The following is a 14397-nucleotide window of genomic DNA, read 5'->3' on the forward strand; positions in this document are numbered from 1 at the left end:
TATCTGGGCAAGGGAAAGCTGATCTGGGTGGTTCTCTGTCAGAGAGAAAGAAAGAATTTGCAGAGGTAATTCAGAGGAAACAGCAAGGCAGGCTTCTGTTAAACCTGTACTTTGGAATGTCGTCTCGGTTTTAGAGACTCGCGAGATCTGCAGGAGAAGTAGAATTTTAGTGAAAAGAACCAGACGAAGAGAAAGAAAGAAAGAAAGAAAGCAGAAATGCCAGGAAGCTTAGAACCATTAGATGTGGGAGTTCAAATTCCATATCACTTCAGGTGTCCAATTTCTCTGGAGCTCATGCGCGATCCGGTCACGGTTGGCACGGGCCAGACCTACGACCGGTCCAGCATCGAGACGTGGGTCGCTACTGGCAACACCACCTGCCCCGTCACCCGATCCCAACTCTCCGATTTCACGCTCATCCCCAACCACACCCTCCGCCGTCTCATCCAAGACTGGTGCGTTTCGAATCGCTCACTCGGCGTTCAACGGATACCAACTCCAAAACAACCCGTCGATCCGGCTCTCATCCGCACTCTCCTCTCCCATGTCTCATCCGATTCCCTTCCGCTTCAAATCCGCCGCTCCGCTCTCCGCCGTCTCAAGGGCTTCGCTCGCGATTCCGACAAGAACCATTCCGTCATCGCCGCTCTCAACGCCACCTCCCTCCTCCTCTCCCTTGTGTTCTCAAATGCATCTGATGATCTCATCCACGACTCGCTTGCTCTCCTTGTCATGTTCCCCCTCGCCGAATCGGAATGCGAATCGGTCGCGTTTCAACCGGATCGGATCGCCCTTCTTACATCCATGCTCTCCCACTCGTCCATCGAAGTCCGAGTCAACTCGGCTGCGCTTCTCGAGATGGCGGTCACGGGGAGTCAATCCATGGAGCATCGTGTCACGATCGGAAATGTTGAGGGCGTTCTGGAAGGAATAACGGCAATCTTGAATCATCCTTTGGCGTACCCAAGAGCGTTGAAGGTTGGGATAAAGGCGTTGTTCACGTTATGCCTAGCGAAGCAGAACCGAGTCAAGGCGGTGGATGCCGGAGCGGTGGAGGCACTCGTCAACCGGCTCCCCGATTTCGAGAAGTCCGATGCGGAGCGAGCTCTGGCGACGGTGGAGCTGCTGTGCCGAGTTCCGGCGGGTTGTGCGGCCTTCGCTTCCAACTCGCTGACCGTTCCGATTCTGGTGAAAATCATACTGAAAATATCGGATAGAGCGACGGAGTACGCGGCGGGTGCTCTGCTGTCGCTCTGCTCGGCGTCGGAGCAGTTGCAGAGAGATGCAGTGGCTTGTGGGGTGGTGACACAACTCTTGCTGTTGGTGCAGAGTGATTGCACGGTGCGAGCCAAGCGCAAGGCACAATTGTTGCTAAAGCTTCTCAGGGAATTATGGGCTGATCATTCGATTGCTAATTCTGACGATTTTTGTGGCACTGATGTTGTTCTGTTTTGATAATTCTTCTTCCTTGAAATTCTCTCTCAGATCTCATTCTGTCTGGTTGAATGATAATTGAAGGTCTACCCAGATGAGTTTGAGATTATTGGTATATAGACAGTGACAAACAGAACATCTCTTTGTATTTTCAGATTTTGTAAGTAAGAATTTTTTTTTTTTTTTTTATTTTCATTTAGAAACAAGAATAGATTTTCAGTAGGAGGAAATCCGAATTGTATTCAATCCATTAGAGATGATCATGGTTTTCAGTTGTTTCATATGATTACATCTATTAAAGTTTCCTGGCTCGAGCCAAGTCGGAATCAATTCTCTGCTCTGCTTTGACTACAAGTTTAAAAAGAGGAAAGAATACAGTAGAAGCAAAAGTGGTTCTACCGCTTTCTTCTTCTCTTCCTTCCATGATGGAAATAGCTAAAGTAAGATCCTTTTTTTAGTTTTTAATTTATTTATTCAATCACTTCATCTTTTTCTTCGTTTTCCTCTGACAAATCTTCTTTTTTAATGTTTTTTGGTAAGGACAAATCCTTTTCATATCATTGCTGGATTTCTTTCTCCTTTTCTCACGGAAATCTTCTGAAACGCCCTTGCCTTGTGGGGTTCAGCTCCTCAATGAGTTACCAGAATTTGGTACCTATAATTTGCTAATCCATGCAACGACTAGATACAATACCCATATTTACCTTATCTAAAGAGTCTAAGACCAACCCATGTGAAAACGATTTCAAACCCGATTTGGAATCCCAGCTTCCGCGTTCTTCAAATCCCTAATTCTCGTTCATGAATCCCTTTGTCTCTCCAGGGCTTGGCCCCTCCTTTTGTAAAGCTGAAGAGTGTTCTCCAGGATCTTCTTCATGGCGGGGAAGATTATTTTATCTCCTAACAAGTCGAGAATGGCAGTTTTGAAGCAATGGGACCAGACAGGACCAGACAAGATGTCGGGCAATGCATCTTATCTTGGGATGAAACCTCTACGCGTCTGCAATCAATGGAATAAAATTGTTGAAATTTTCCAAATTGGGCCTTTTAAATGGATTTGGTTTTTTTTTTTTTTTTTTTTTTTTTTTTTTTTTTACTTTTTTGTAAGAAGCTGAAAATTTGCATTCATGAACTTGAAAGAAAATTTATCAAATAAAAGAAAGAAATACAAAAGATAACTGCATAAAAACACAACGACTAAAATAAAAGACGAGAGTCTCTCCACCTCAAAACACGGTGACCTTCAGCAGCGTTTTCAGCTTCTTCGCTTTAGCGGTAAACCCTAATAGTTCACATTTTTGAGGAACTACATGGGTTGGGTTTTAGTTAGGGTAAATGTGGGTATTGCATTCAAGTCATTTGATTTGCGTATTACAGGTGTCAAATTCTAGTAACTCACTAGGTACTACCTGGGAGATATGCTCCATCGAGAGGCGCCGAACCTGCTTCATGTCTAACAGAGATTAGAAAGATAGAAGTGCAGATTCTCTTCACCAGGTGGGGTGTTCACCCTTCCTCCCACCTTCACATTGAGTTTGATACAACCTTGCCCATGGTATATGGATAAACCCATCATCTGTGAAGGCGAGGTAATATAAGAATGGGCAGTTTTTGTTTTTGATAAGAATGGGCAGTTGGATGGAGAGAATTTGCACTTGAAGGATATTGCGCTCTGAGTCCAAAGCTTAGAATTCAAGGGAGGTGTTTGATGGGTGTTTGAACCAGCCATGGGTGTTTAAACTACCCATATAGAATAGAGGAGTTTTGGGGCCTTAGCCTAATAAACCATAGTTGATAATTCTAATCTCTACAATCAACCCCACAAGTCTCTCTTGAACCCCAATCAGCCACAAGGAAATTGCCTTCGCCAGGTCAGGCTCAACTAGTAATGGCACCTTTTCTCCATCTCTAATGCCTGCAGGCTTAAAACCTTCATTGATTGCTAAAACTTTGCCTTAAGCACTACATTTGTTTGAGCTACGGGCACTACATATGCTTGGCATGAGGATCGGGTGAACTGCATCAAATCTTGTCCCTTTTTTTCTCCATTTTTATAACAATTTCTACGATATTCATGTCTAGTGATAATTATTATTGTCCCTGTACTATAGTTTAGTTACTATTTTATCCCATACACTTTTTGAAATTACTAATCCAACCTTAAACTTTGCTAATTATTACTGATACCCCTTGTCGTTAAGTTCCCGTTAGTTAAATAATGACATGATATATTTGATTTATTCCAAAACTCTGAAATAAATAATAATTGAAAAAGATGATTTTTTTTTTCCTCATAAAAGAGCATTTTATGTCTTCTTTTACTTTTTTGGTAAACCTAGTTTCATCTGATAGATCCATATTGTCTTTTAGCTTCTTAATTCTAGAGGGGTAGAATAGACATTAAACATCCTACTAAAATGGTTTCTTGACACCATAAAAAGCAAGGGAACAATAGTAATTTCATAAAGAGCAAAGTCTTTTTAGTAATTAAGCTATAGTGCAAGGGGCAATAGTAATTTCATAAAGAGTAACGTCTTTTTAATAATTAATCCATATTGCAAGGAACAATAATAATTATCTCTAATGTTTAACATTTCCGGTGACTAAAAATATAGGGTTTGCCTCTCACTTCTTGGCTGGGTCATAAACATCGGAGAGTCAAATATGAACGCAGAATCGTCAGAACCACATTTTAGTTATTTATTTAGAGTCCTAATGGGTACTAATACATTATTTTAAAATTTTCATAATAACACGTAGAGAGATCTATAATATCTTATAATTTTAGATTTCTAACCCCTCCCTCCTTCCATTGGACAAGGAGAAGTACAAGAGAACAGGCCTAAAAACTCTCCCTAATGAATGTGGGTAAACCAAAGAACTAAATTACATAATTTAATTAAGAGATCCAAATTTGCACTAGTGCTTTGGATATAATCACACACACAAATCTGAACAAAGCTAAAGGCGGCTCTTGCCCGAATCTATCACAATCCTCCCCTTCAACATGTTAACGTAATTAGATAATTAAACAGTTGGAGCAGATACTACCATATTCATATTCAATTAGTTCTCGGATGGATTATGCTATAAAAATAAACAATACAAGTGTATGATGCCATACAAGTAATATAATGATGAAAGTATTGTTCCCTCAATGACTATAGAGTAAGTATCAAACTAATTATATCAATTTTATTCGGACAAATAATAAGAAAGTGAATTATCCTAGACTAAATTGCAAATTGAAATTTAAATTGAGATTTATTAATTGCTAAAAACCTAAAAGTCATATTTCACCATAACTAATCCTTCCCACTTTTTTATGATCCATCTTTATAATCTGATTTTTTTTCTTCTTCTTTTCTGATTGATAGTTGAGATTCTCTTCCCAATCTACTAGTTTCTCTTGAGTACTAATAGAAATTCGCCCAATTGCTAATCCACTATCTTTTTATGTGAATTAAAACAACTAAGAGATCATTAAATTCTATGGATTCCTATGTAACAACTATACAAATCACGTAAGTATATTTCTATTATACATCTAATTCATGGCATTTACTCCAATGAACTATGCACATAAATCCCCTATCAGTTCATTATGATTAACAAATCAGTTGATTAGTGGCCAATTAATCAAAAACATTAAGAATAGAAATAAAAACTCAATCAATGAAAACAATATTTAGAATTATATTGATGAATTCAAGAGTGGAAATTCAAAATTAAGCTATATCTGATTCCTAGAAAAATTAAATTAGTTCATTCTAGAAATTTAAAACATATAGAAGAGTTCGAGAACATTGAAAGAAGATGAAGAAAAACTTATTCCTTATTCCCAAGCTCCAAGTCTCCAAAGCCAGCTAATCTCTCCAAAAATTCATCTTCTATCCTTCTCCAAGCGTTCTCAAGCTAGTGTTCTTTTTTTTTTCATTGACTCATTTTGGTACAATTCTAATTTCCTAATTTGACTCAACCAATGAAGGATTTGGCGTATAAATTAGATTAACTTCAAGAACTCAAATGCACAATCCCATCGTTGGATATTGAATCTACTCATAAGATTAGAATTCTCTTAATTAAATAGATGTGAATGCAAAATCGGAAGCACATTTGGCTATTTAATTACAGTCCTAATGGGTGCTAATACATTATTCTTAAATTTTCATAATTCTAAAGGAGTACTACTTGAATCTTATATCTCATCATCTCCATTGCTATTATAAAGAAAATTTTTAAGCTCTTTTAGTTCTCAATCCATAAATCTTGTACTTTTGGGGAGAGAAATTTAGATATATAATCATATGCCTTTAACATTTTATAATTTTAAATTTCGAACCCCTCCCTCCTTCCATTGGTCAAGGAAGAAGTTTATACATAGAGAGAACATTGTGTGCATCTACAACAAAATTATAATAGTTTACTCCATTAAAATGAATGTATTATTATGAAATAAAGAAGATATATTAAATATAAAAAAGAAAATTAGGACAAGATGAGTTCAACCCTTCTATTGAGTTATTCATTACATATTTATAATAGAGCTAGCTTCTTATTGTAAAAAAATAATAATAAATAAATAGAACTAGCATCTTCTCTATATGGATATATTAGAGTTTACAAAGAAAGACAATATATGATTCTCGTACACAATGAGATGATCATGATATGGAATGATAGATTGCTAAGATCTTCGGTTAAAGAAATGCAGATCGCTAAGATTATATAGATGGTTGAGATCTTCATTTGAAAGTTACATATTTTGGTATGATCTCTTTAACGTAATGAACATCCATAAATAAATATTATTTATAACATAAAATCGAAACTTCAATTCAAAAAAGGAAAACTTATCTTTTCTTGATTGGCATTTATTAAATTAAAGATCTAGAAAATATTTACATCTTTTATTGTGGAAACCGTCTTCTGCATGAGTTCAGCGGAGACTTTAATGGCGCGTGCATGATGCATGCAAATGCGTAATGCAAGGAAATCTACAACGGTTCGCCGTAAATCCTAAAGAAAGCTAAAAACTAATATCTGATAAATGAGGCTCTTCCTTACTGAATTAACCTATCAGCTAGGCAGAACTAAACTACTTAAAATGGGATCCAGAGCACTAGTGCTGGTATGATCACACCCAGGTGAGCAATGTCTAATATTCCCATCTTCATTTGCACAAATGTATGAAGAAAAATCTCTATAATCGTTATTTTGTCACAAATTTTCTCAAAAATAAGAATTTATTTTCTCCCTATGGTAATGAAGGAATTTCATATTGGATTCTGTAAATACACACAAATGCAGATGATTCCATTAATAACTAACATTTTTTTTCAACAACCTTGAAATATATACAAACCCACACCATATACTAACGACCACTGAGATCCTCGACACCCTATGCAATGATCGATGAACATCAATCTCCCACCCCCACAACCCAAAAAAAAAAAAAAAAAACATCTCTCTCCCTCTCCCACCTTCTCCCTCCTTACTGAGCAGTTAAGATGAACTTGAGAGCCACACAATTATCTCTTCGACCACTGTCCTGTAGATTTCCTCCAGAGGTCTTGTCTCGAATAATGGATCAGCAGCCACATTCGCCTATACAAAAAACCCATGTAAAAGAACTGAAAAAACATAATCAATCTAAAAATTTATGTTTCAAATTGATAATTTAATACAGTGAGAGAATGTACTTACTCGAGCATGGATCATGTACATGCCTTGATTGCTATCCGAAGCGATGTTGAACGTTACTATCTCCAATTTATAGTTCTCCAGGATCTGAAGAATGCCGGTCAAGAGTCCAGGCTTCTTTGGAGTGCACAGGCAGATCTGCGCATCGGTACCACAGACGTTCAACACCGCGTTTGAAGAAGACCATGATTGAAAGAAAACTGGGACAGGAGGAACCCATGAGCTGAATGGGAATGGGTTTGTACTAGTGCTGGCAACGTTGTTTGATGACTGCAAGTTGGTCATCACTGCACTTTGGAGTCTTTCCCGTTTTAATTTTTCAAGCTCCTGAACTGTGTTTTCTAGACTTTGGATGGACTTCACGGCTTCATCCACGATTGTGTACTTGTCAGCCTGAAATAAATATTCAAATGGAGAAGACACAAAACGAAAGTAGTCAGAGAAGCCATTAATTCATGCCAAAGTATAAACTCAGATGCCTTAGGTTAATTCCACTGTTTTAAAACAAATCATTAGAAAGAAAATCTTTGGCACCCTATGAATGCATGAACAATAATCTGTAGAAACAATGAAGGATTACTATTACCTTAGCAGGAAGCGTAGGAAGCAATGAATGAAGAGTACTGAACTTATCTTTTATCCTCTTTCTCCTCCGTTTTTCAATCAATATATGTAGGTCATATTTGTCAGGCTTAACGTGATCAGGATCACTACCTTCGCGGTTGCATTCTTTCCTGTCTTTGCCGCTACTACTTTCATTTATGTGAATCCCATTTCGCTGTCTTCTCTTGTCCAGAGTTAGAGCCGGTGCAGTTGCAGTTGGGATATTCAAGCTCATATCTGCAGGTTGTTTCATGCGAGATTTTTCTTCAGAATTAAACAAAACCCTTGAAGGGTTTGCCCGCTGTGGGTTTTCATTGCGATCTCTCTGTTCAGACATTTTTGTGGATACAAAATTGGCCAGAGAGAGAGAGACAAATTGAAAAACTGAAGAACAAGGAAGAATGAGTTTGATTGGGAGAGGAAGGGTGTTTTATAAGTGATGATAAGCATTTGCCAATGCCCGTTACTACTGAAAAGCCGGGGCTTGCTTCTAGGATTTTTCTGGGGGCTCTAATTCCCTCCTTACTTTTTTTGCATGCTTCTGCATGGTACCGGATCCGATATCGGTCACCATCGAAATTGATATGTCATTGATACAAATATCGTAACAATCAACGAAACAATCCCATTTCACTATCTGTGGGCGATAAAAATTTGAATACCTCAAACCATCGAGTAGATACTAAGATTACCAAATACCAACCATGGTATGGCTTCCTCTTTCTCTTTTTCTTGAAACCATGGTTTCAGCCCTAAGTTCTTTTTTTTTGGGTTAAGATTTCAGCCCTAAATTCAAGCTGTGAATAAGGGTATGGTTGCAGAGCTTTCTTCCCATGCAAACCTTTCCTTCTTATACTCTCTCTCTAATGAGACGAAATAAGATCGCAAAAATATTTTAAAATTTTAAGGAAAAAAGAAAAGAAAGAGAGAGTTGGATCCACGTCCTCTACTTCAACAAGGGCGTCAGCCATCCATTAGCGCCCTTAAGAAGATTCATCATCAAGTAAATATTGATGAATTCAATGGTAGAGCATATTTCTTCAAAATATACTCCATGAATTATTGTACATTTTCTTTATAACTAAAATTTATATAATATTGATTTTAGTTGAATTTTTATTTTTTTACATTTATTGAAAATTTCATTTACCTATATTTGTAAGTTTGTCTTTACATTTATTATTAATAAAACCAGTTAAATATCGGGTTAATAGATACCATGATCCTAGCGTGAGCATCACGCAAAGAGGTAGGTAAGAGACAATAGAAGGTCATCTAGCGTGGGAAGAGTCTGTGTGCTAGCATAGGGCGGATTGATCATTCAATGGGTGCACATAAAAAGGAATCCCCAAATTGATGCAAGAATCTTTTTCTTTGGTTGATATTCCGTAATTCATTAGTGTATGTGGAGGATAAGCTTTTTGGCGAGAGGAATAGGGAAGGTCAATCAATTTGATTTAGATTATTATTGTTTTTTATTTATTCACCGTAAATCTTACTTCAAAAAGAGAGATGAGCATTTAATTACTTTTAAGAGTGGACATTATAGAAGCCAAATAGATTTTTCCTAACTAGAAGCTCAGGTAAATTGTTGTGTAAGGATTAGTGATCTTGGATGTGTAGCTCACTCCAAAAATTCATAAAAGGTGAAGGTTAACTAGGATAAAGTGGCGACGTTTAAAAGGACATTACTTGAAATATTTCACCAGCGAAGTAATCAAACAAAGAGAGTGGAATTTGAGGGGAGTCACTAGTATGATGTGAAATGAGATAACTACTTGCTCTGGGAAGGTGACTAAAAATGCAATGAGTGAAATAAAAAGCAAACACCGTTCTTATGTAGTAGACATGGCAGCAAGATGGTGTTCTTCAAGTAGCCATTAAAAATAAGAAAATTAGCTTTAAGACACGGCAAAAGAATAAGGATGTATAGAGGACCTATTAAGGTACAAGTTGGCTAAAAATGAACCTAAGACAATTGCGGGAGATGTTAGCCAAAAAAAATTGAAGATTTATATAATAAGCTAGGTACAAAGGAAGGGGAGAAAACAAGTCATAAAATAACTAACATAAGGGATAGGAAGAGTAGAGACCTTGAACTTATTAGATGTATTAAAAGTGAAAATGATGAGGACATCAATAATAGTTGAGAAGTTTATTTCTCTAGCCTCCGAAATGAGCATACTTGAGGACCGGTACCTATGACTCAAATGATTAAAACCATTCACCATGGCACCAATATTTGAACATACATATAAATAATTATGTCTAAAGTAAATTGCTCTAGCGAGGACGAAAGTAGATAAAAGCACCAAAGTCCTAATGAAATCCCAATAGAAGCAGAAGAGTTTACAAAACCTACAGACTAACTTGGCTAGCCAAGTTGTTTAATAAGATAATAAGCATAAGAAAAATGTTAGATAAATAGATGCAAAGCATTGTAGTCCCAATTTTAAAAAAAAATAAAGGAGATACTCAAAGTTGTAATAATTGTTGGCATAAAATTGGTGATTATATTATGAAATTTTGTAAAATAGTAACTGAAACATGTTTGAGACAAGAAATGATCGATTATTATAGAGAACTAACATGATTTTATAACATGAAGATCTATGATAGATACTATTTATCTTATTAGAAGACTTATGAAAATGTTAGAAAGTGTAAGAAAGATCTTTATATGATTTTTATTAATCTTGGAAAAGCTTATATAGAATGTTAATTTAGCAAGTACTAGAGAAAAGAATGTTGCAAATAAATATGAATATGTGAACAAACTTATAGATAGGGATAATTACTATTGTCCCATGTACTATAGCTTAATTATTACTTTATTTATTATACTTTTTAAAATTACTAATTCAACATCTAACTTTGCCTGCAATTCTTGGTTGCCCCTTTCTGTTAAACTCAATTAGGTAAATGATGACATGGCATATTTTATTTATTTAAATCTTTTAAATTAACCCTATAATTTTATATTACTTATTTATACTTTATATTAAATTACATTACTATCCTAAGTAATCAGGAAAAACTTAAACCTAACTAATCTTCTTTCTTTTATATAGTAATAAGAAAAATAGCAATTCCTAATTTTTGGTATTATTTTAATTTTTTGTTATTTACTTTCCAGTTTAATGTTATCAATTTTAAGAAGTTTTTACTTCCAATAGATTTTTATTTGTTTATCGTCTAATTTGGTGTTAATAATTTTAGGAAGTTCTTACTATCAATAGGGTGCTCTTTTTTTCTTTTTTTTTTTGAATCCAAAATGATAAAAATATATGTGTAAAATTATTTTATATGATTTTTATTTTCTAAATGAGGGTAATATTATCTTTGACCTTCTTAATTATAAAAGGGTAAAATAGATATTAAAAATTCAATCGTAACAATCGCTTAACACTTTTAGAACTAAGGGAGGCAACAATAATTTCATAAAAAAAAACAAGGTTCTTTTAGGAATTAAGCGGTAATACAAGGGGGCAACAGTAATCAGATATACATGATAATTTCAATAGGAAATGTAAAAACAATTGGGAGACAAGGTGGTGACTTCGTGATTATTTATGAGTAGATTCTGTATCTACTAATTGATTAGTTTTGAGTTTGCATTTTGATTGATTTTGAGTGTCTCAAATTTTACTTTAAAGAGGATTTATAAGTTTTTTTTTTTTTTTGGAATTCGAAGACTTTATATATAGGGTGGGGAGAATATTACTAATATAAGTGCCGCCAGATGGGTACAAACCCAGGACCTTCCCGTGGGAGGTTGGGTTTTAACCGCTCTACTAATCCACCATTGGCAAAGAATTTTGAGCAAAGAACGCAGTGTTGAGCCACAATACCGAATCCACAATAGGAATTTTGAATGTCGATGAATCCATGTCAGTTTATTAATTTCATTCAAGGAAAGAGATTTCCAGGAGTTTTAGGATTTCTTTTCATTAATTCAAACCTATATGGAAAGAAAATTCTTGGGATTTTCCTTTAGGAAAGTAAGTGATTTTGTTAGGTTGATATTAATGGGGATCTATATAGGAAATAAAAGAGGGCCATAAAAGAAAAATGGAAGTGAAGAAAGGCTGATTTTCTTTTCTTTTCTTTTCTTTTTTTTTTTTTTTTGGGGGGGGGGGGGTTGGGGGTGTGGACGACAAAGATGGGCAGCTTTTAACTTAGTTTTTCTCTCTCTTTCTCTCAATGTTTTGTGATTTTATTTTATTTTTTCAGATTTTAGGATGAACTAATTTTATTTTTCTAGGGCTATAAAATAGCCCAGCCAGACCATGTTCCAACTGAGAAGAAGATAAAAGATTAAACTTCAAACTATAGACAAATTGGCCTATCCTCGAACACTTTCTTTCTAAAGGAAGAATATAATCAAACTATGTAGCCATCAAGTAGGACATAAACTTTCTTTCTAAAGTATGAATATATTCTTCATATACTTATGTAATAAACTCAACCAGCAGTACAAGCACTATGAATTCTCACTGTTTAATTGATTGATATAATTCTTAGTATTTTTTCCATTGATTGAATATTTTTTTTTTTTTAATGCCTTTGATTAATTGCCCACTAGTCAATTGATTTTTTAATCATAATGAAATGAGAGGGATTTATGTGTTTAGTTCATTGAAATAATGCCATAAATTACATGTAGGTACATGATTTGTGTAGTTACTATATGGAAATCCATGGAACTTAAAGATTTCTTAGTTGTTGTAATTCACATAGAGAGAATGGATTAGTGATTGATTGTCTATTAGTACTCGAGAGAGACTAGTAGACAAGGAAGCAAATCTCGACTATCAATCAGGAAAATGTTTCAGGATTATGAAGTGGGAAGGAATAATTATGGTGAAATCTAATCCTTAGGCTTTTAGGTATTAACATATCTCAATTTTTATTTCAATCAATTTGCAATTTAGTTAGTGATAATCAACTCTTTTTTATTAATTGTTCAAATAAAATTAATATGATTAGCTTCGTACTCAGCCTATAGTCCTCGAGGGAATGATCTCATTGTCATAATTAAATTACTTATTAACAACAACATACACTTGTGTATATCACAATAATTACTGTTCGATTATATAAATGATCAGCTTTAAGTCCATACTCATTTGCACTTGTAATAAATGTTCTAAACAAAGACATACGAATACAACACATACTAGAAACAGATTTTGGCTATTCATTTAAAACCCTAATGGTACTTACTAGTACATTATTCATAGATTTTCATAATTCACATGACTACTACTTGAGACTTATATCTTGTTAAGTTCACCAGTTTTTTCATCAAAGTCCATTGCTATTCCAAGAAACTTTATGCTCATTCTTTTCCTTGGCTCTCTCACTTGGTGACTTCAACGCCTACAAGAACCTTATGGAGAAGGAATGTGGTCTTGCTTATAATGATAGACATTGAGACCAATGCGAGAATCCATTGAAGATTGTGAACTTATGGAAGTGCCTCGGTCTGGGAACTTTTTTACTTGGTGTAACCTACACTCTGGGAATGATCAAATCACTTCTAAAATTGATCATGTCTTATGTAACGAGTGTTGGATAACCACTTTCCCCTCTCCTTCAGCCGTTTTCCAAAATAAAGAGGTATCAGATCACTCTCTTATGATTGTCAACATTGGTCATCGCCTCAATTTTTTTTTTTCTTTTCTTGCCCAACAACCACCAATCAACCAAGATTTTACCATCGCATTTTAGAGCGTGTCTCTATTAATAAACTTGAAACGAAAACCGTCTTCATTGGATGGTTGGTGTTTTGATGACCCTACCTTATTGACCGCCCCCGTTTTATTATCGCCTTCATTCGCTCCTCCGGGATTTGATGGTTCGGACCCGGGTCTCTCTTTTGGCATTCCGGTGCCATTATTCCTAGCGGCTGGTTGCCTTTCCCGATTGGGGCGGCTTCCTTGTGTGGTTTACATGTATTTGGCGTTATAACTTGAAAAAGTCATTATTTACACACATAAAACAAAGTGGGACAAACCACCAAAACATAGAAAGAGCAGATTTGCTCCATGAGCAATAGTATCTTCAGGAGAGTTTGAAGACCTGCTAATAAACCTGATTTCAACAAAGGGAAATTTGCAACAAACTACTGAATTTCTCCAATAATACTCATACTCATCCCGTTAATAAGTTGATTGCTACCATTTAAAATAGAAATAATAAATTGACAATCTAATAATAAAATAATTCTATCAACATAAGAGCTTAAAGCTAATTGAAATCATTGTTTCACTTTTCAAGGTAAACAATTATACTTTTATAACTGGTGGATGGAATTTTCTTAATTTTTTGCTCGAACAACGAGTGACGGGGTCATCTTTACTTGCTCTTATGACAAAGCTTCATATTCTTAAAGATGAACTCAAAACTTCTCCAACTTAGAGCAATTTCCTGTTCACTTTGTTAATGCATACACAAATGCAAATGATTCCATTAATAAGTAAAAATTACAAAACCCTGAAATATATACAAACCAAACATAAAATATTAATAATCACTCAATCCTCGCCACTATGCTTTGAAACCCAAAAAAAAACTCTCCCTCTCCCACCTTCCCCCTCTTAACTGAACTTCCATGTTTATTCTCTTTTCTTTTCACCCCTAAAACAATTA

General features: G+C 35.3%; 1 protein-coding gene and 1 pseudogene across 1 annotated transcript; one reads left to right on the top strand and one right to left on the bottom strand.

The window, feature by feature from the left end:
* On the top strand, positions 1–2311 carry LOC149018052 (U-box domain-containing protein 26 pseudogene; annotated as a pseudogene).
* Positions 2312–6942: 4631 nt separating this feature from the next.
* LOC149018053 (transcription factor bHLH95-like) lies at positions 6943–8080 on the bottom strand. Its single transcript, XM_089153842.1, has 3 exons — positions 7727–8080; positions 7144–7533; positions 6943–7044 (listed from the first exon to the last, which is right to left on the bottom strand). Exons 1-3 carry the CDS (start codon positions 8078–8080, stop codon positions 6943–6945), a joined length of 846 nt encoding a protein of 281 aa, XP_089009968.1.
* Positions 8081–14397: the final 6317 nt, after the last annotated feature.

The sequence above is a fragment of the Hakea prostrata genome, chromosome 4, assembly GCF_041222555.1.
Source record: "Hakea prostrata isolate BN-2017 chromosome 4, UWA_Hpros_2, whole genome shotgun sequence".
In the NCBI taxonomy this organism is placed as follows: domain Eukaryota; kingdom Viridiplantae; phylum Streptophyta; class Magnoliopsida; order Proteales; family Proteaceae; genus Hakea; species Hakea prostrata.

What these genes read in the sequence shown, in the direction of transcription:
- LOC149018053 (XM_089153842.1), bottom strand. Translation starts at nt 8,080, where the DNA reads ATGTCTGAACAGAGAGATCGCAATGAAAACCCACAGCGGGCAAACCCT. An exon ending in TTCCTACGCTTCCTGCTAAG is followed by an intron (nt 7,534 to 7,726) that starts GTAATAGTAATC and finishes TATTTATTTCAG; the next exon opens with GCTGACAAGTACACAATCGT. An exon ending in TGTACATGATCCATGCTCGA is followed by an intron (nt 7,045 to 7,143) that starts GTAAGTACATTC and finishes TTTTTTGTATAG; the next exon opens with GCGAATGTGGCTGCTGATCC.